This window comes from Tachypleus tridentatus, chromosome 6, assembly GCF_004210375.1.
Source record: "Tachypleus tridentatus isolate NWPU-2018 chromosome 6, ASM421037v1, whole genome shotgun sequence".
Taxonomy (NCBI): Eukaryota; Metazoa; Arthropoda; class Merostomata; order Xiphosura; family Limulidae; genus Tachypleus; species Tachypleus tridentatus.
Window position 1 is genome coordinate 118,411,151 of NC_134830.1, and position 21,183 is coordinate 118,432,333.

General features: G+C 34.1%; 1 protein-coding gene across 5 annotated transcripts in view; it reads left to right on the forward strand.

Annotated features, from left to right (window-relative positions):
* Positions 1–21,183, forward strand: part of LOC143253420 (uncharacterized) — a 240,221-nt gene that overhangs the window by 212,286 nt on the left and 6,752 nt on the right. For 4 of the 5 annotated variants that reach the window (XM_076507282.1, XM_076507285.1, XM_076507283.1 and 1 more), the window contains 8 exons: positions 2,085–3,915; positions 4,291–4,514; positions 5,883–6,076; positions 6,910–6,957; positions 8,039–8,137; positions 10,981–11,161; positions 11,787–11,858; positions 15,488–15,571. In XM_076507282.1, the coding sequence (XP_076363397.1) occupies positions 2,085–3,915; positions 4,291–4,514; positions 5,883–6,076; positions 6,910–6,957; positions 8,039–8,137; positions 10,981–11,161; positions 11,787–11,858; positions 15,488–15,571 (2,733 nt within the window). The remainder of the gene's footprint in view (positions 1–2,084; positions 3,916–4,290; positions 4,515–5,882; positions 6,077–6,909; positions 6,958–8,038; positions 8,138–10,980; positions 11,162–11,786; positions 11,859–15,487; positions 15,572–21,183) is intronic. The other variant, XM_076507284.1, reaches the window with a different exon arrangement.

The following is a 21,183-nucleotide window of genomic DNA, read 5'->3' on the forward strand; positions in this document are numbered from 1 at the left end:
AACAAAAAAAAAAAGGCACACCATTTCACGCAGTGTAAAATTAGGCTTAATAGTCAGCGTGGCTTATTTCGTAAAGAAAGAAAGTGTATCCTGTCTCCCATTTCGTTTTGGTGTGTTTGTTGCTTGATACATTTCTTTTCTGTACTCTTTTGTTGTTGCTGTTCTTTCCTTAAAATTTTACAAAATATCGAACTGAAGCAAATTTTCGGAAATAGGGACAAGTACTATCTGTAAATGTAAACGTATTCCTGCTTGTGCTAATACATATTTTTTTTCCTTTATCGTGTTTTATGTACATTGTGCAACAAGAATGCTGTATACGTTGCTGGTCTAATTGTGAACACTAAAAAATCAATATTGTTATTTGTCATCCAGTCAACCACCACTTTATCTGTAGTTCTTTTCGCTGAATACAAAAATCTCAGACCAGTGAGATCTCGTCTGAACTAATCAATATCGACCGGTTAGTGTGCACGTAGCAAAGCGAGCTCCCTGAATCCCCCAGAGAAACAAACTGACAGAGAAAGAATCAACCTTGATGACCAAACAGAAAGCAAACAAATCCCTGTAGTTCCATCACAGATTGCATTTTGCTCACCGGAAATTGTGTTTCGCTTCTCTTACCCTTCTTCCCTACATCCCTTCTCTTATTTCGCGCACTAATTTAATCCACCAGACAGAACAGCTTAAGGTTGTATAGGAGAATTATAACGAAAAGGCTTAATAAAACTATAAAAAACAACAACATTTGAAGCAAAGAAAAAATGTATGAAACAAAATGGTGAAATAAAGAAATAAATGGTTAGAAAAAATAACATAGGAACAAGCATGATTATTAGATAGAGTGGCCTGACATGGCCAGATGTTTAGGGCGTTAGACTCGTAATCCGAGGGTAGCGGGTTCGAATCGCCATCGCATCAAAAACATGCTCGCCCTTTCAGCCTTGGAGCGTTATAAGGTGTTGATCAATCCCGCTATTCGTTGATAAAATAATAGCCCAAGAGTTGGCGGTGGGTGGTGATGATAGCTGCCTTTCTTCTTCTCGTACATTGCTAAATTAGGGACAGCTTGCGAAGATAGCCCTCGTGTAGCTTTACGCGAAATTCGAAAACAAACAATTAGATGTATGAAATGTAGCTCCATAACTTATTCTGTTATTCCCTTAGCCGTCCCCAACTCAGCAGCGTAAGACTTGAGGGAAAGCAGCTAGTCATTAACACCCACAGCCAACTCTTGGGCTACTACTTTACCAGTGAATAATGGAATTGACTATCACATTGTAGCGACCCCACAGCTGAAAGGGCGAGTATATTTTGGTGTGACAGAAATTCGAACCTGCGATCCTGAGATTGCGAACGGAATGCTCTAACCGCACCGGGCCCATCCAAGAGTTGGCGGTGGGAATATCCTCTGCTGACCGTTTATAACATTGCCTGAAAGTAATAGTGGGTTAATGTTTTTAAGGAACAAAGTTCCTGAAGTGTTGCCATCTACCGGGCAAAAAGCGAACGTAATGCTAAATTCGAGTTTGGTTTACTTTTATAAAAAGGACCTACATTTTGGAAGTCAGTATGTTTACTTCCATAGTAATTAATTTTGAGGGAGAGAGATAGAGAGAAAACTGTGAGAATAGATGAAACCTCATGGAAAGGAATTGTCAAATATCCACATAGGGATGAGCATTGCATTTTGTGTTTTATTTGTGAAATAAGTATTGTGTGCAGTTTTTTTAAAGTTGTCCAGAATTCTTTATTTCACATCTTAAAAGAAATTCAACTCAATTCAGTCATATCATACAAAAACTCTCAAAGTCTCTTGAAATCTACTGTGATCTGTGGTTCTGTATATATCGTATTTGATCTGTGAATACCACACAAGTAATATCTTACGTGCATATTATTGATGGAAATGCTTTCAGACTAATAAACAAATTAATATCCAATTGGATTTCACAGCAGAGTGTAGTGTTTAATTATTTTTTTATATAAAATTTATTAACTTTGGAAAAATGATTCAAATAAATATTATATATATATTCAAATCATGTTCCATCTTTGATATGTTCTTTTTGTTTTCTTCTCAGGTGATCATAGAACCAATAGCAGCCCTACATATAGCAACAGACAGACATTAAATACACACTTAGAGCATATACCAGTTCCAGTTTCTGGGGTTTTACAAACTCGGCCTAAGTTAACAGAAGAAAGGTCCAATGTACCAATTTCAAGGATTCCCCCTGTTGAAGAAATTAACAAAACTAATACAATAGCTCCGAAAAGCTATAAAAAAGAATCAAGTGATATATTAGTGTGTGATCCCCCAACATTGCTTCAACCAGACATTAGTACGGAATGTAAAATTTCTCATGTTAGAGATCAAACAACAAGATTACAGACTTTGCAAGGTTCTGGCTGTCAAAATTTACTGGATCAAGCAATACCATCTCCACCTTTACAAAACTGTGATCCTCTAAGTGGAAAAGATAATTCATTAGATGTGTCTTGCACATCTATAAGTTCCAAGTTTGTGGAAACCATTCAACAAAAATTGGGTTCCCTTAATGCGTTACACACTGGAATAACGCCTGAACCTGTGAAAAATCGCAAATCAAAATCTGACTCTTTTAACCTATTAATTCCAACACTCTCTTCCCAGTCTGTGAAAACTTTTAATGAAAAGCATAGTCCTCATGATTCTTTGTGTTCAACAACATTATCTCATTGTGTGAAACATCTTGAACATAAATCTAGTTCTTTTGGTGTTTCAGAATCACGAATACAAGCTCACCCAATTGAGAAAATAAAACAAAAACGTATAGGTGTTGTAGATCCAACCATTCGGTCTCAAACTGTAAGAAATGATTTGCAAAATTCTGGTCCTCTAAATGGTGTTTCTCCAATAAAGCAGTATCATTCATCACAAAAGGGTGATAAAAAGGAAGTTTCTCATAATCTTCTAGATTCAAAGGAACAATTTAATTCCATTCAAAAGTGTGAAAAAGAGCCAGTGGTTTTATATTCCAAAGGACCACTAGCTGGTATACCTCTTGCTACATTTAGAAGCAAGTCAGAAAATTCAAATTACCTAAGAAAGCGATCTTCTGTATGTATTGCACCATCTTCAACTGTTACCTCAGTAAAAACCACATTCTCAGGATCATCAGTGCTTCAGAATCGTCATCCACACCTTCCACCCGTTGGTTGTGTGGCGCCAAATCCTCGAAATTCAGCTTCCATCCAGAAACCCCTCAGGAACAACACTGCAACTCCTGAACATCTTCGTACAGGTGTTGTTGCATCTAGCTTGAAGAACATTGACAGCTCCACTTACGTACCTAATTATACTTCTGAAACACTGCCTGCATACAATGAACATCCATCCATCAACAGTGGTGCAGAAAAGAACAAAGATTATCCCATAAATAATTCTGTAACCTCTGCTTCATTTTATTCTTTCACGACTTCAGCAGAGCACCACAGGAAATCATCTTCACCATCTACATTATACAAATCAAATATCCCTCCTGTACCATCCTCATCAAGGTTAGCTTTAGCATTCACAACACCATCTTCTTCTGTAGTTTCATCTCGCTGCAGTCCAGGTGTCATCACTGCCAAGAGACATCAACCACCCTCAAACCACCATTCATTAAAGCAGGAATCAATTTCTGATCAAAGAAGTAACCCAGACTACAGATCAAGTCCACCTGCTACTAAGCGAGATTTCTTCAATGGTCAACTTAGTAACAGCTTAAACAGTCTAAGCCAAGCCAGCAGGGAAGGAAGGAAGGAGAGTCATACTAGTGTGGTCAGCAGCAACAGTTTCAAACATTCCACACCACCTTGTCCCACCACATGTTTTGTCAACAACAGTCTAACTAACTTAACTTTCTCCAAGTCTAACACGTGGACAGTGTAAGCCATTTAAAAACAAATTTTAAAAACAGGGAAATTAACAGTAAATTATTTATTTTTATGCCTCATTTCTGTTGTGAACCTATTCTGTTGTTGTTTTCTTAATATAAAACAGTGTAGGAACTTTAGGGGAGAGAGAATTCTAAATAAATCAAAATGTAAATATGATTTGAGGTGTCAGTTAGAAGAGTAATTAGCAAAATATGCATGAAAATGGTTTTAAGCATAAGAAACTTAATGATGTTAAACTTTCTTCATAAGCATACACCTTACAATCTAACTTATGATCTAAAGATCTAAAATGTGTGATCAAAGTTAGATGTTTAAACTTGTATAATACTACATGAGTGTTGTTTTTTATATCTTGACTTCCAGTGGTAACTTGCTTGGAGAGTCTGGGTTACCCAGACCAATCCCTACACCACTAAGTACTTCTGTACCAATCCAGAATTTGGATCATCCATCTCCATTTGGTACACATCGGACAATGTTTGCACCTGCCATCCATCCAGCAGTCTCATTACCATCTACAGGTCTTTCACTGGGAGTTACAGCTGGTCCATCTCCATTTACAGCTGATTCTCTCTTTTCTCACCCTAGTAAGTGCTTTGGAATAATCTTCACTGTAGATGAAACACAGTGCCCAATTTGTTAACAGGTGCAGTGTTGCATATATCACATCTTTGTTTTGAAACACAGTACCCACTTTGTAAACAGGCATATTGTTGCATATATCACATCTTTGTTTTGAAATACAGTACCCACTTTGTCAACAGACGTATTGTTGCATATTTCACGTCTTTGTTTTAAAATGCAGTACCCACTTTGTACCTTTTTTAAGGTAATTAAATTGCTGAGGTCTTAAAAAGTCAGTTGAGTATAGTGGATTTTCATATAGGTGAATTCAAAAGAAGTCTATCATTCCACAGATTAAGAAGTAATTTTTATACTGATGAAATATAAGTAGATGGGATATGGTTATAAAATAGGTCAACATTGAGTTCTATTTATAAAGCATCTTATTGAATTTTCCAGTAATGATTGTGTTTGTATGCCCATTTTGTATAGGGCTGTGTTTTCTAGATTAAGATTTAGTTGATTTATAAAAAAAACAAAAAACACTTAGTTTTTTTTGGGATTGTTAAATAGTATAAATTAGTGAAGTATGTAAAGATAGACTATGAAATACAAATAGGAGACTAACATATATATTTACTTTTTGTTTTCACTGATGTTTTACAGATTGCATTATTTTTTGTAGAATTTTTATTAAAGATGTGTAATGAGCAATCCAAATTTAATTTAAAGCATGTATCAGGTAAAGAATAGGATGAAATATTGCATACTGAAGTAAGTAAGAACTTTTATGCATTCTCAGTTGCAATAAAATAAGCCAAATGAGTTTGGGTTATTTTAATTCTTGGAAAGCTACATGAGGACTATCTGCACTAGCCATCCCTAATTAAGCAGTGTAAGACTAGAGGGAAGGCATCTAGTTATCACCATCCACTGCCAACTCTTGGGCTTCTCTTTTACCAATGAATAGTGGGATTGACCATCACATTATCATGTCCCCACGGCTGAAAGGGCGAGCATGTTTGATGGGATGGGAATTTGAATGTGTGACCTTCAGATTACAAGTCAAGTGCCTTAACCACCTGGCCATGCCAGGCCTAAGCCAAATGAAGGACATTTTTCATACCAAATTAAATTAAAACAAGTAAAACATCTGTGGAAGTTAAATTACTTTGGTTTATTTTATCACATTATTCTTGTTGTGTTTGTTGGAAACATAAGTATTCAATTATTTATTTATAGAAGTGTTGAATCAAAGCTGACATTTTATAAATGCTTTCTATACTAAATGTTAAAAAGATAGTTAGATATTGAAAAACTTTCTTATAGTAAAAAATTTAGTTTTACAGTTTTAACTGTGAGGAACTAATGTTTTTTGTGTTTCTTTTCAGGTCAGGATTTCTTGCGACGAGAGCTGGATACTCGGTTTTTAGCTTCCCACGACAGATCTATCAATATTCCTCCTCCTCCATATATGAGATCAGAATTTCACCACCACCAGCACCAGCACACCCACATGCATCAACACAGCTCCTTTATTCAGCCATCATTCCTTCCTCAACCAACTACTCCACTTATGAACAAGGTAGTAACATGTATTTTATTTTGTATTTATAATTTTTACAAAACAAGTTGAGAGATAGTAAAATAAAATATTTTGAAGGATTCCTTTAACTGTAGGTGTTTAATTCGGGTAATTGTTATGTTTTATACACAGTGAAATTTTGAATTTTTTGAAATATCAATCATTGGAATATTATTATGAAACAAGAGAAAGACTTTTAAATTTTGGTTTCTAAGCCTTTATTTGAAATCAAAAATATATCAGTTTGCCAATCTCTATGTGTGAGTTCTATCCTAGTGTTGTTCCTTAATTATACTAGTTATAACAGAGTTCACAGAGTTACCTTAGTGTTACATTTTAGTTATATTGGCTGATTACAAAATATTAGATTTGTGTTATGTATCATTTTATCTTTTGTATATTTTAGTTTGAACTAGAGTGTGAATTCTTTTCAACTGCTCATCCTGGTTGTGTTCTTTGTGTAAATTGTAAGAAAATGTCAAGAATCAGTTTGAAACCAGTACATGACTTTTATTTGAAAAAAAAAAAACTTCAGTTGTTAAGTTATAATAAGAATTCAGTTAGAATCTATGTGGTTGTAACTAGGCCTGTAATTTATTCAATGACTGATTAACATATAATGACTGAAATAGTATTTTTCAAAAATTCCTTTTAAATCATAAAGAATCAATTTAAAATCATACCATACTTTTTCATATATGTGCATAGTATGTGTGATTTTGTTTTTAATTAATAAATTATATTTAATGAAAAAAATTTAACATATATGATGATTTGACATTTAAAATCTTAGGTCCAAACCAAAGCATTTATTTTGTATTATTTGTTTTCAGTATGATAAATTCCCAAAGATGGAGCCACCATTTTGTGGAAGAAGCTCTGTAAGTATTTGTTCATGAGCTTAACTTCAGAGATGTTTGATTATCACTTTTTGATTCTGAAATCATGAGTTGATCAAGCAGAAATAGCCATATTTTGGTGATAACTTTAAATTAGAAAAGATCTGTTTAACAAGTTTAAAACAATGAAAGCTCCCAACAATTTGTTTTGTTATCACTGAAAAGTCTAACCAAAGCAAGACTACTCAATATTTTACACAATAACATTCCAGGTTTATCTTGAGTTATATATTAAGAATAATTTTCAACATGTTGCTGACACATATGATACTCTGTGTGCATTAGTAGAAATAACTATAACTTTATGATGGTTTAAATCTGCCAATCATTGACTGAATAATCGAAGACAACTAGTGGTTACAATAATAAGAAGAGAGTAGCTCATCTGACTGATAAAGATACTTCTACTTCTCAATTTTTAGCCTTCTTTTAATTAGACTCCTAACGTTTTTGAACAACGTTTTCTTTCTTTTTTTTCTGATTGTTGTAATTTGAAGAGAAGTCTCGTCATGATTGCATCCACAATATTTGTGTACGACACAGAACATCACACCTACAACCTAGCATTCGAAACTGAGATTAAGATGAAACAGTGGGTAGAACTAATTTTCAAATATATTTCTCAGCAAGAGTTGAGTCAATGAACATAAAAATTATGTTTTTTAAAAGCTCTGAAGCTCATAAAAAAACAGTTTTAGTGCTTTTTGTCCTTTACTAGATACTATGAGACCATACCAACCACTAACTTCTTTATGAAAGAATCTCACTTTTTATATGGTGTTTGTTAGAAACCTAACTCCAAGTTGCTGGTAAAATGTTTTGTTGGACCTATGTATTCTACTGAGAAGTGTTGTACTAAATTGTCCAAAAAATTAAATGCAAGAAGAAATAAGAAAATCTTTCCTGCAGTAAATAAAGAAAAAATATTTTTAAAGTTAGAATACTTATTTTCTTTATCTGTCTTCCCTGCATTTATGAGTTGAAGAGAAAATGTATTATTTTTCTAAAAAAATGATAAAATTGCTTGATGAAAAAAGGACATTTATTTTCTGAACTTCAACAGCTAGGACTGTCCAACTCTTACCCTGGAATTTCTCCTTTGTTGGGAAGTGGTGCCACTTCATTTGCTCCACCTTCTCATATTCCCACCTTCCTGCCTAAGGTTAGTGTTAATAATAAGGTAAAACTTTACTAATTTAAAATGAATACTAGTATTTGCTGGTCTCATTTAATTATAGGGTTCAATTTTACAAGAGTTTTGAAGTGTAATTGGAAAATCTTTTTTTCTTTTGACCTATAAACATTATCCAAACTATAAAATTATATTAAGATAACCATGTAACCATGGTGAATCAAAAGCTAATTTCATTATAAGAAGGGGACATCACATCGTTTTCTAAGGAAGGCCATGTTTTGGCCTTTGAAAAAGCAATACTATTGTAGTAGATTACAAAAAAGAGAAAAAGAAATACAATTGTAAATAATGTCAAAAAAACAAAAACAATCCTTCGTACAGAGTAATACTGTGGTATTTGAATATTCCATGCATTTCTATTTCCTTTTAGCATTAGATATTTAGCAAGTTTCACATAACACATGGTCAAGAAAACTTATGTTAATCATGTTTCAAGTTACCTTTGTTCTCAAGATAGATGACATTGGTTAACACCTGGTGAGAACATTGCTTTTAACAGCATTGTGTATGCATATCAGCAGTAATGTCCCTCAGTGGTTGATGAGGTGATATCTAGAGGTTATGACTGCACTAATATTGTAATGAAGAAAATTACTAGTTATGTGGGTTGTGCATGTCATGTTGAATAAATGCAACGTTTCTAAGAAAGTTTGCATTTAAACAGTCTGATATGAGACCTTAACTAAGAAAGTCTGAAGAACTAAGACCAGTGAGCAAGATCATCAGGTCTGAATAAGACCAGTAATTACACTAAGCATGTCTGTTGTTGTTGTTTTTTCAATGTGTTATAAAGATTACACTAATTCGTTTTGCACTTTGTTCTCAGTTTCCTTAATATGAAGTCAGTTTTTAAGAGTTTTAGTAATTGGAGGTTTGCGTGTTCAAGTTCCCATCATACCAAACATCCTCACCCTTTCAGCCATGATGGTGTTATAATGTGATGCCCAATCCCACTATTCGTTGGTAAAAGAGTAGCCCAAGAGTATGCGGTGGGTGGTGATGAATATCTGTCTTCCCTCTAGTCTTACACTGATAGATTAGGGATGGCTAGTGGAAATAGCCCACGTGTAACTTTACACAAAATTCAAAAACGAACAAGCAAATTACTCCATAATCAATATATCGAATGTATCTTTAGTTACTTTTGTGGGCCTATTCACAAACTTTAACATCAGTTTTAATTATGTTCACATAGATGTTCTGCAATATGACAATAATATCATCTTTGGTAAAAGGACATGCTGAAACATCATGAAAAGAAGTTACTCAAGAAATGCATCATTACAAAAAATAAGTAGTGTATTTATCCTTCAAGTAGAAACATGAGAATCAGAAGTAGATTACTAAAATGTTTAACTACATAAATATATACTGCTTTACATCTCAGTTAAAAAGCATTATATAATTGTCTCAGTTGTGCTGGGTAGAAGTGTAATATAAAGGTTTTTCTGACTGTTGTACTTGTAGTGATACATGACTCCTGTTTTGAAGGAAATTTTTTTGTAAAATATTTTTCCTGTTTGTGTTTGAAAAACAAAAGGAGCAGTTGGGTGAAATGTCACAGGATGAAATTTATGATTAAATTACATGATCTGTACACAGTTAGTTTTTTTGTCAAACATATTTATAAGTCAGTGATACACCAATCTCTACAGTGAACACAGCACAGATGAACTATTCTGTACTTTCAGGCTTAACACCAAAAAATAAGTTTTTCAATGCATCAAAATATCTTAAGCAAATGTATCCACTGCTTTCAGGAAAGAGGACAGCAGGTTCAATTGTCCCAAGCCACCTAGGAAGCCTGAAATGAAGAAAAAAGTTGTTGTTTTTTTAATTAAGTTTTGGTAAATTTATTTAAAGTGTACATAATTAAAAATCAAACCCAAGAGTTTTCATTTTTGCTAACAGGTGGCAACTATATGCTGGAAGAAATATTTACTTGGCTCAGTTGGATTTTTTTAATTATGCAATTTTACACTTGTTTTGCATGTTTCATTTACAATTTCAGTTTAAATAAATAGTCAGTAGTGGCAGTATTGTATCATCTCTGATTTATTAATAAGAAGATTTTAGTGCAGCATGGATAAATAGGACTAAATTATAGTTGAATATGGGATTACTATAGTATAACTGATGAGTAATTTATTAACTTAATTTCTTTTTCAGGTATTTTTTCATATACCTTACAGATATCACTAGTATATTTGGATAACATTCTGTATTAGACAGCAGAATACAATGTGTCTCTACATAATTTTTTGGTAAACTCTGAAAGGTTGTTTCTGTAGTTGATACCACTTTCAAAGTTTATGCTTCAGAAAATTATAATAAAAGATGTGTAATGAATAATATCTGAAACATCAATATGGTAAAAACTCTGACTTCACAGTTGTGGAAAGTATATTTGAAGTAAGATTCGTTAGGGCATGCAGTAGGCTAAGGCATGTAGATTATCCATACATGATTTGTTTACAATGCAAGTTTATTTTAGTAATATTGATAATTAACTTCTCAATTCTTGATACAATTCCATATCTGTTGCAGTTTTTCTGTATTCTAAAACAGGAAAACTAAATTACTAGATAACAAAAGGAATATTCAAACACTAAGACTTTGTCTTAAGTATTTAATTTTTCATTAAATCATTAACATATCATCCTGTTGTCAAAAAGTGTCATGTGTATATCCTCATATTATTTGTTATAACTTGTTTCATACAAAGAACTAAACTTAAGTTCAATGTTGCACAGACTTGGAAAGATAAGTAGTTGCTTCAAACCTTTAAGTGTTTGGAATGTTTACTGCAGAAATCAGGAAGATGGTGTGCCATGCATGTACGTATTGCCTGGGAAATATACAACCATCAACATCATACGTCTACTGGAAAGTCTCCTACTGATATCCTGCGATCCCCCAGTCACTTGTTTTCCTCTCTGGCTCGACCACAAGAATTCTCACCATTTGCTTCTCCAATTCTACCAAGTTCAGGTGAATGTTATTTAATTTTCATTGTTTTTGTTATAAAGTATGATTTACCTTTTTACGAAGATGACCTACAAAGAGATTTATTTGAAAAACTGTTTTTCTTCAGCTAAAGTTTTAAGTCACAATACGTGAGGTAAATGAAACACCTGCAGCTGCTTTTCAAAAGTTTTAGTGAATACCGGAGAGACTTAGACATTTGACAATAAATAACTTTCACTCTCCAGATAATAACAATTAAAACTTTATTTCAGCCAAAGTTTCACAATTGCAAGGAAATGTATAGATTAAAGATTGGTTAATTTATTTAGCTGCTTATGTGGGTTTTAAATGTTGTTTTTGTAGAAATGTTTATATTTTCTTGTGTTTTTCTTTTTCTTTTGTAACATCTGGAATTGTTTTATTTATTACACTTCTGGTAGCATGTGGATAAAAGTTTGTTAAAAACAAAATAGTGATAAACCTAAAATGTTTTTTTGTTGTTGTAACCGTGTTTTTACTGCTTTGTGTTCAGAGAACATGCAGCAATATTAAAAAAACAATTTTCTTATATCTAATAAGCATGTATGTGTATTTGAATTTTTTTTATTATTTATGTTAATATTGTGTGATTTTTTTTTTAATTTTCTAGTTTCCAGTCATGGAAGGGCATCATTTGAAGGATCATATACAAACAGTTTTCTCAGTTCAGCTCCACACTTAGGTAAGTTAATATTCATTAAACATTTTATATACCATGTTGGAGCCTATGTCCTATATAAATTTCACATCCTTGCTGCAGTTTAACTGGGGATGAAACTGTTAAAAACAGGGGCATAGATCCTGGGGGGATTGGGGATACATCCCTCCTTCATTTTATGTGGGGGGTATGGTGCATACATTCATCCTCCCCTACAGTTTGGTCTGTTGAATTGTTTTATTGCATCACAGGCCTACAAATTGTGTGTTTGTTCTTGTGATTCTCGTGTTCTTACCAGTCGAATTACATAATTAGTCCTAGTTGTAGGCTTTTTCATTAGCCAAAATGTACACCTTTAATATAGGCGTGCTTCTAAGCTTTTCGATCTAAGCGATAGTTTGTAAGTATCAGTCAGTAGGCCTAAGTATACATGCAAGTATCGTGGCAACTAGATAACTCTGTGACTGCATGTTTACAGCTTTCAGGTTCACATAATCAGAGATTACCAATTTGCAAATTGAACAGTCCACATAAGTGGTTGCAAAAATCATCCCCCCCATTGGGTGTAAAAAATCTACGCCTCTTGTTAAAAAACATGCACTGGAAATGTAAATATTAACAAAACACATCTTTATTTGCTACTGGGGAAGGAACTGTTAAAAACACACATCTTTATTTGTTACTGAAAACTTAGATATCAACAAAACACGGCTGCAAGGATATTTTGTTAATAGTTTCATTGCCAGTATCAAATGGAAATGTGCATTATGTTAACAGTTACACATCTTATTATAGTCAACACGTGTTATAGCAGTTGAATATTTTTTTCGTAATTTATTAGGAAATCATTAAAGTTTTTGTTGTTTTGGGCTAATAAGTAGAAGTGTGTGTGTGTTGAGTGTTTGGTTTATGATGTTTTACAAATTTTATATAAAATATTTTCATGCAGAGAATCTGTTAAGTTTTGATACATGGGATCTAGTTATCTGAGATTGGTTAATGTTTAGGAAATTAATATTTTCGTTACAATTGGAATCTATTTGTCCTCAATTTCATTTAGACCTTATATATGAAGCTGAGTGGTTATTATGTTTGGAATTAGGTTCATGTGACAAAGTTCCTATTCATTATTATACAGTATAGGCCAAACTCATGAAAATATTAATATTAGTTGGTAGCAAATGTTACACAAGATTGACAATAGTTATAGACATGAGCATTTGTAATGTTAGACTAATTAAATGATAATGCTAATACAAAGGTTAAGTAGGTTATACTAAGATGATATTGGAACATCACCATGTTGTGATGTCCAGTCATCCTTTTTCTGATCACCATGCATCTTGTCAATAATTCTGCAGTACAGTCACTATTTCAAAAGGCTGGAGTGGTGTGCTTCAGACATGACAGCATTACATTAAATTCTTCAGTTTACCCCTGAAGAAGAAAGGTCCACCTTTTAAAAGTGCTTGGGTTATAGGGTTGCTGTTTCATTTTTATCAAGACTTCTTGGACCTATATGTTTTTAGAACATCATGCATATAAATCAACAAGTGCTGCATTTTGTGACTTGACTGTTATGTCTTCATTTCATCATGTCAAATCTTCCAGGTGCTTGAAATATGTGAAAGTTGAACTTGGTGAATCCATACCCTGGTAGCATCATTTCTTGATTATGTTAGGTATTGCTGCATGGAAGATGTTTGTTAATAACCTTTATGTTCCTGGATTCTCATCTGTTACAATACACTATATTTAGCTTATCACAGCTGGGAAACAACTCATTGCAGGCTTCTTGTGAAAGACCCTGATGTTCCAAGTTGATCTATATTCCTTTGTTTTTTTTCATAGCGCCATTAAGTACCTCCATCTTAAAAATTTGAAATCCCCAATCTGAACATATTTTTGTGACTGGGTGTATGAATACTTTGCATCAGAAAAGACTGTTAAATACTCTTCTCATAATTAATCAGTTTCTTAGTGCATTATACACTACCTGCAAGACACAAAACAGTGTCAAAATGTATCTCTTATGCATTCTGTTCCACCACAACTTTATATATTAGCAGTGATTGTCACATGATTTGCTGATTTGAATATTCAAATTTGTTTTGTTGTAACTTATTCAAACCCTGTGTACAGCTAAGTCATAAGGCAGGATTTGTTGTGTTACTAACAGTTTTATTTTCTTTATTGGATTCTTTGGTATGGTTCCTTCTGTATTTATATATATCTATAATAAGAAAAGAGCCTGTCTGTACATGTATGTTTGTGTGACAAGAGGGAAAAGCCTTGAAACCTGAAAGTTTGCTTGGATACTAAAGGGATGTTATTGGTGTGCACCTGGTTATCATTTTTAAAGTGTGACTCAAACACTTTTTGGCTAATTTTTTTGCCTTTTAGCCCTATAATTCTGCTTCCTGAAGGTCTATAGAAAAGTGTCATATTTTTTCTGATTCTTATTTACTGAATGAACAATGTGTGTGTGTGTGTGTCTTCTTTTAGCAAAGCCACATCGAGCTATCTGCTGAGCCCACTGAGGGGAATCAAACTCCTGATTTTAACGTTGTAAATCCGTAGACTTGTTGCTGTATTAGCGGGGGGACTGAACAATATGTGGAGCTTTTTTACCAAATGGGAAAACAACCAACATTGTTGTCTATCCTGAGGCACTGCAGAGATAAACAGTTTGAAAAACACTGGGATAAAATGTAATAAAAATATGTGATGTGAAATTCTCATTGCAGTGACAGAGTATTAAGAATTCAATACATAATTTTTTACTTACAACAAATATTTTCTTTTATTCACATAAAATTTGACAAGATTTTTTGACTGTATCTTCTGTCTAAAACAGTTGAAAATACACATACAATTAAAGTTGGCTAGTGAAATGTCAATCTAGATAATATATAACAATCCAAAAAATGTATTTGGATTAGCATATATACATGTATATAACTGTGTGTGTATGTGTAACATGAAAAACAGCTTTTTATATATCAGTATTTTTTGCAATTTACATATTTTTCACTGTTGTACTTTAACTTTTCATCTTAAGTATAATAATAAGTTTTAGACATTATCTAACTTTCTAGAAACACATGCACCACAACGTACAACAGGGCCCCCTTTATCAACATTATTCAAGTTTTGAATATGCTTTACTATTGAACTTTTACTCTGTGTTTTAAGTATTATTATAATTGTAAGTTTAAGACTGGAGATACTTATAAGGCAGTTTGAGGGGAGAAAAATTTTCTCGTATGGTTCAGGAAGATTGAACTAAATAATGCTGCAATAGCAGTGTAGTTTGTGTATACCAATTTGGATATTTAGTTTCTATATTATATGTAGCAAACAAATAAATTAAGGTGATATTATATGATAAAATTGGCTTTAAATATCAGTATACAGATATGTTTATATATCTCAAAACAGCTGTTATGGGTATTAAAACTTTTATTAAAGTAAAGTATGGAATAATGTTTCAACCTTCTTAGGTCATCTTCAGGTTAGCCTGATATACATTGTTACTTCAAGTGGGTTTCTCATCATCACAAGTTATGTAAATGAGTGTGTGTGTGTGTGTGTGTGTGTGTATGAAGATATATATTCATAAATATGGTATGACAAACTTTATTTTTATATAGGTGGTGTTTCACCTTTTGTTCGACCCAGTTATCCTGGATATTTGAGTAGCCCCTCTAGTTCCTATCCTGAAGTTGGACCATTAGGTTAGTAGTAAACAATCAGAAATTAAACAGTAAAATATGACGTTGTGAGTAAAACTTCAGGCTATTTATCAAAAATTTACTAATACTTATTTGAAGATTTAAAAAAAACTTGCTACTATGAAGTTATGATAAGTAAATAATTTTGTAAATTTATTTAACAACAATATAGCTTCTTTACTTGTAAAGGCAGTCTCTGTATAAACACAGGTGGTTGGATATGTTATGTCTTTGGGTTCTCATAAAACACTTGTTATCGAGTAACAACAAAACTCAGACATGCCGCAGCTTTCTGTACTTTATTTAGAATAGCCTCGCACATACAAAATACTAAGTGCTGATTGGCTAATAATGTTACATACATAACATCTCCCTTTTTTTTTTTTAACAATTAAGACAATTAACTATTGTTACATAAATTTGGATTTACATATCTTATAGTTATAACATCAAAAGACATAATAAACTATGTTGTTATTAATGTCTATTTTGGTAATATGATAAATGTATTTTTCTTTTAATATGATAAGTGTAAATACACAGAAAATTAAATTTTTCTTTAACATTAAAAAACTGGACCCTTTTTTTTTTTACTAGCTACATAACACATTATATCAATCAGATATAACAACATAATAATATATAAAATGAAGTAAAAAAAATTCTACCAAATTACTACACAAATACAAGAGTATTTTAACTCTTACAAATACAAAAGTATTCTTTCTTTTACAACTCTTATTCTCAATCATTAAGTATTACATTTTTCTTGTAACATTCTTGCTCATTTTAACAATTCACATAACAAAATCTCTTAGTTTTGTAGGAGCTTTAGAAATTCTACCTGTTCTTGTTACAATTTCACTCTTTTGAGCAGGAGCAATATTTTGCATTTGATTTTTATTTTTAGCATGTGTAATACTTTGTTTCAATTGTGGAGATTCACATATATGGCTAGCTCTGGGTGACCCTGATTGAGACATATTTTGTCTTGGGGGTGTTTTAGGGATATTTGGCACATTTTCTGGGACAGACTCTTCTGCAATCAAATCATCTTGTGATTTTCTTCTAAGATATCTCTGTTGAGCACTGTGATAGACATCATCTTCATTTGTTTGCAATAAATGTCTACGATTTCTACAAATCATCCTGCCTGCTGGTGTTTGTAATATGTAGCTTTGGGGTTTCTCAGCTTGCCCTAATAACTGAGCTGGCATCCACTTGTTTTCATGTCTGTATCTTACACATTTTCAAGATCCAGTGGTGGCAGTTTTGAATTCTGATCATATCTTGATTTACTTTTCTGTTTCTGAATGTCGATTTCTGGCGTCACTTTATCACTTGTGGAATAAGCAACTTCTCATTTGTCGGTAACCTCGTTCTGGTTCTACGACTTCGTGCACCTTGCACTGGTGATCCAATGTTTGCATCTTTTGGTGTATTTCGTAGTCTAACAATACTAAATGCAGGTCTGATTTTTCTCTCAGAGATTTTATAACAAGTCTTTTCGCTGTCTGAACTGCACGTTCCGCCAGTCCATTTGCTTGTGGATATCGGGCACTGAATGTTTGGTGTTTAAATCCCCAGATCTGACTGAAATCTTTAAACTCTTTAGCATCATACTGTGGACCATTGTCCGAATACACAATCTGAGGTATGCCATGCGTAGCAAAAAGTTTCTTCAACTTCTGAACTGTTTGTTCGGATGTGATCTCTTTTTTCATATTCATTGATCTCCAAATATCCACTGTAATGATCAACTACTACTAGATAATGTGTTCCTTGGTTTTCAAATAAGTCTGTTGAAACATATTGCCATGGCAACGTTGGTGTAGGTGTGCTGATCATTGGTTCTTTTTGTTGTGCATTTCTCATTGTTTGACATGTGGTACATTTTGAGACAGTGTCTTCGATTTGTTTGTTCATTCCTTTCCAAAATAAAATGTCTCGTGCAAGCTGCTTTGATCTCACAACTCCTTGATGGCTTTGATGTACGAGTTTCAGTATGTTATGTCTCATTGACCTTGGTATCATGACTCTCTCTCCTTTGAATAATATAGCATCATATACTGTCAGCTCTTCTTGGAAATCCCAATATGGCCTTGCTTCTGGTGGTACCTCGTCTCGATTTTTGGGCCATCCTTTCACAATCTGTTCTTTGAGAATTCGATATTCTGTATCATTTTCTGTCGCGATCTTTAGCTCTTGTTGCTTTTCTTAGGTGAATGCAGACAAACTTGCGACTTCAGTTGCGAAAACTTGACAATCTCGCATATCATCTACCAGGCCAGGATATTCATCTTTCACTGGAAATCTGCTCAATGCATCTGCGATAGGTATGTCTTTACCTGGTTTTCCGACTAACCTGATGTTGTATGGCTGTAGTTTTAAAAGCATTTTCTGTAGTCGTAACGGAACTTGTCCCAATGGTTTGTCTTGAATACGGACCAATGGCAAATGATCTGTCTCCACTGTGATATGATTTCGGGCCATATAACAAGTGATGAAATTTTCTGCAACCAAATACAACTGCTAATAGTTCTTTCTCTATTTGTGCATACGCTCTTTCTGTTTGTGTTAGTGTTTTAGATGCATAGACAACTGGTTGATTGTTTTGTAATATCACAACACCTAGTCCACCTTGTGATGCGTCACATGACAATGTCAATGGTTCATTAAGTGCATAATATCTCAGAACTGGAGCTTGGCTGAGAGCAGTCTTGAGCTTTGAAAATGCCTCCTGCTGTGGTACATCAAAATAGAATCCATGCGTTTCTTCTGTCTTCTTCTTGACTACTTCTCGTAGAGGTTCAGTTAAATCAGAATAATTAGGTATGTATTTGGACAGGTACGTACCCATTCCGAGCAGTGTTCTTACTTCGTCGCGATTGGTTGGAGTGTGCATTTCATGTATTGCACGCACTTTTTCATCAGAAACTTTGATGCCGTTGCCTGTGATCACATGACCTGTGTAGTCTACCTCTGGCTGGCCAAACAAACATTTTGATAGTCGAAACGTCACATCATTTTGTCTAGCGGTTTCCAACCTGTTGCATAGCACTTTACAATGTTCAGGTAGGGTAACAGTATCGAGTAGCATATCGTCAAAAACGTTATTCACATGATCATGCTCCTGAAATATTTCTTCCATCGCTCTTTAGTACAATTCAGGACTCGACTTAATTCCCATCGGCAAATGTAAGTACATATAACGACCCCACGGAGTGTTAAAAAATGGTGAGTAACTGACTATTCTCATCGAGCTGTAGCTGATAGTTTCCCATGTTCACATCTAGGACAGTAAAATACTTGCTTCCATTAATACGTGTAAGTACATCCTCTAGTGTATTGATAGGGTGGTATTCTCTCAGTAGTACTTTATTAAGAAACTTAGGATCAATGCAAATTCTCACTGAGTTTCCGTCTTTCTTGTGTACAACATGTAGTTGACTACACCACGGTGTTGGTATACCAACTGGTACTTTCGAAATGATCCCTTGTGACTCTAAAAAGTCTAACTGTACTTTGGTTCTGTCTCTCATCGCTACAGGAATCGGCCTAGCAGCCTGTGACACAGGGCCATCTTTGTAATCTGGGTCAATAGACAACGTACATTTTCCCGGTATTTTGCCTACTCTGTCTGTGGGAAATCTGTCTTTATACTGAAGCAAAATTTCACGAATACTCTGTGGCACTTTGTTTATATTAGGAACCCGGCTAGGAACTCGAGTCTGACTGAGTCTGGGTTTTAGTACACTTATTTGATTTATCAATCGAAGGGGCGTACTTGTGTTGATTCATGAGGGGCTTTGAACAGTGGGAATCTCGGGACCTGGAGGTAGCCTATGTTGTGAACTCCGATCATGCGAGTATTTACCTTGTACATAAGTACTAATTGCGTTTACTTTTTGTATTAACCCCAACTTAGCACTAGATTCACCTCCAAGAAGATTAGGTACATCACCATCAACAACTTCACAATCAATATCATACATTTTGCTTTTGTGAATAACAGTAAATGTAGTTTTTCCAACAGGTGTGATCTTATGAATTCCAAATGCTTTTATGGTTACCTGTGACTTAGACAAAGATAATGAACCATGAGGTGCCATGCGATCAAATGACTGTTTACTCAATATATTACACTCTGCCTGTGTGTCTATTTTCATCACGACTGCACCTTTACCCTGTTCATATGGGGTACTTAATATGACAGACCAATACTCAGTAGGTTTGTTTACACCAATGAAGTAAATATTCAAAGAATTCATACTTTCCTCTACATTACACATTTCAGAACAATCATTATAATCATTGACATCTTGAAAATAATCATCACATGTGTTTACAAAATGTACATTTCTATTCTTATTTCTACACATGACAGCAAAGTGACCTCTTAATTTACAATAATTACAATTTTTCTCTAATGCTGGGCATCTTTGTTGACTGTGATTTGGTAGTTTTCCACACCGAGTACAGTTCCTCTGTGGCGGTCTCCATGTCGTGGCTCCTCTGTAGACCTGTGTGCCTCGTCTTTGCTGGTTTCTGGAACCTTGACTTCTGTGGTGACTACGACCTCTGCTTTGACCTCGACCTCGACGTACATAGTTTACATCTGTTACGGTACTTGTGGATCCTTCGATTTCCTTCAGTGATTCTAGTTTCTGTTCATGGTGATGACATTTCTCTGTAATCTGTTTCAGTGTCAGATCCTCTGACCACAGTCTATCTCTTAATGCTCGATCACTGACTCCTACACTGATTTGTTTACACAACTGTTGTTCGAGAGTATCACCATACTCACAGTTCTGTGCTATCTCTCTAAGTGCACTGGGACACAGTCTCACCTGGTTGCTGCTTTCGGTCCTCAAACTTTTTCATGTACAACTTTGTTACCTTGGTTGGCTGAAAATAGTTGTCGAATTCTCTGATTACATGTTTATAGTTCTTCTGTTGAGCTTCTGTCAGTCCAAAATTGTCGAAAACTGTCGTGTATTTCGACCCCGAGTGTGTACAACAATATAGACACTTTACATTCTTCTGTTGCCTCTGATAACCCTGATGCCATGAAGAAAATCCGCAAATCTTGTTTGAGATTCTTCCATGCCGCACTAGCATTCGTCTTGTCATTAAAAACAGGTGGCTTGAAACTTGCCTCCGCCATTTTTCTGGGTAGAACACGTGTGTTTCTACGAGAATCGTATCTCGTACGATTATGTCAATTTACAGTTTGTGAACGTAAAGTTTGTATTTATCTTGACTGTGTGTCGCTTCTAAGGCACAATTTAAATAAAACTTCCACTTCTGACAACCATGTTATGTCTTTGGGTTCTCATAAAACACTTGTTATCGAGTAACAACAAAACTCAGACGTGCCGCAGCTTCCTGTACTTTATTTAGAATAGCCTCGCACATACAAAATACTAAGTGCTGATTGGCTAATAATGTCACATACATAACAGGATACATTATATTAAAACAATTTTGAAGCCACACTACATCATTACAGATTATTATATTGCCATATCTAGTTATGCTGTATCTGAAGGTCATGCATGTTGACAGTAACCTTGCAATACAGTTTCTACTACAAAAGGCTTCATTTTTAGGAT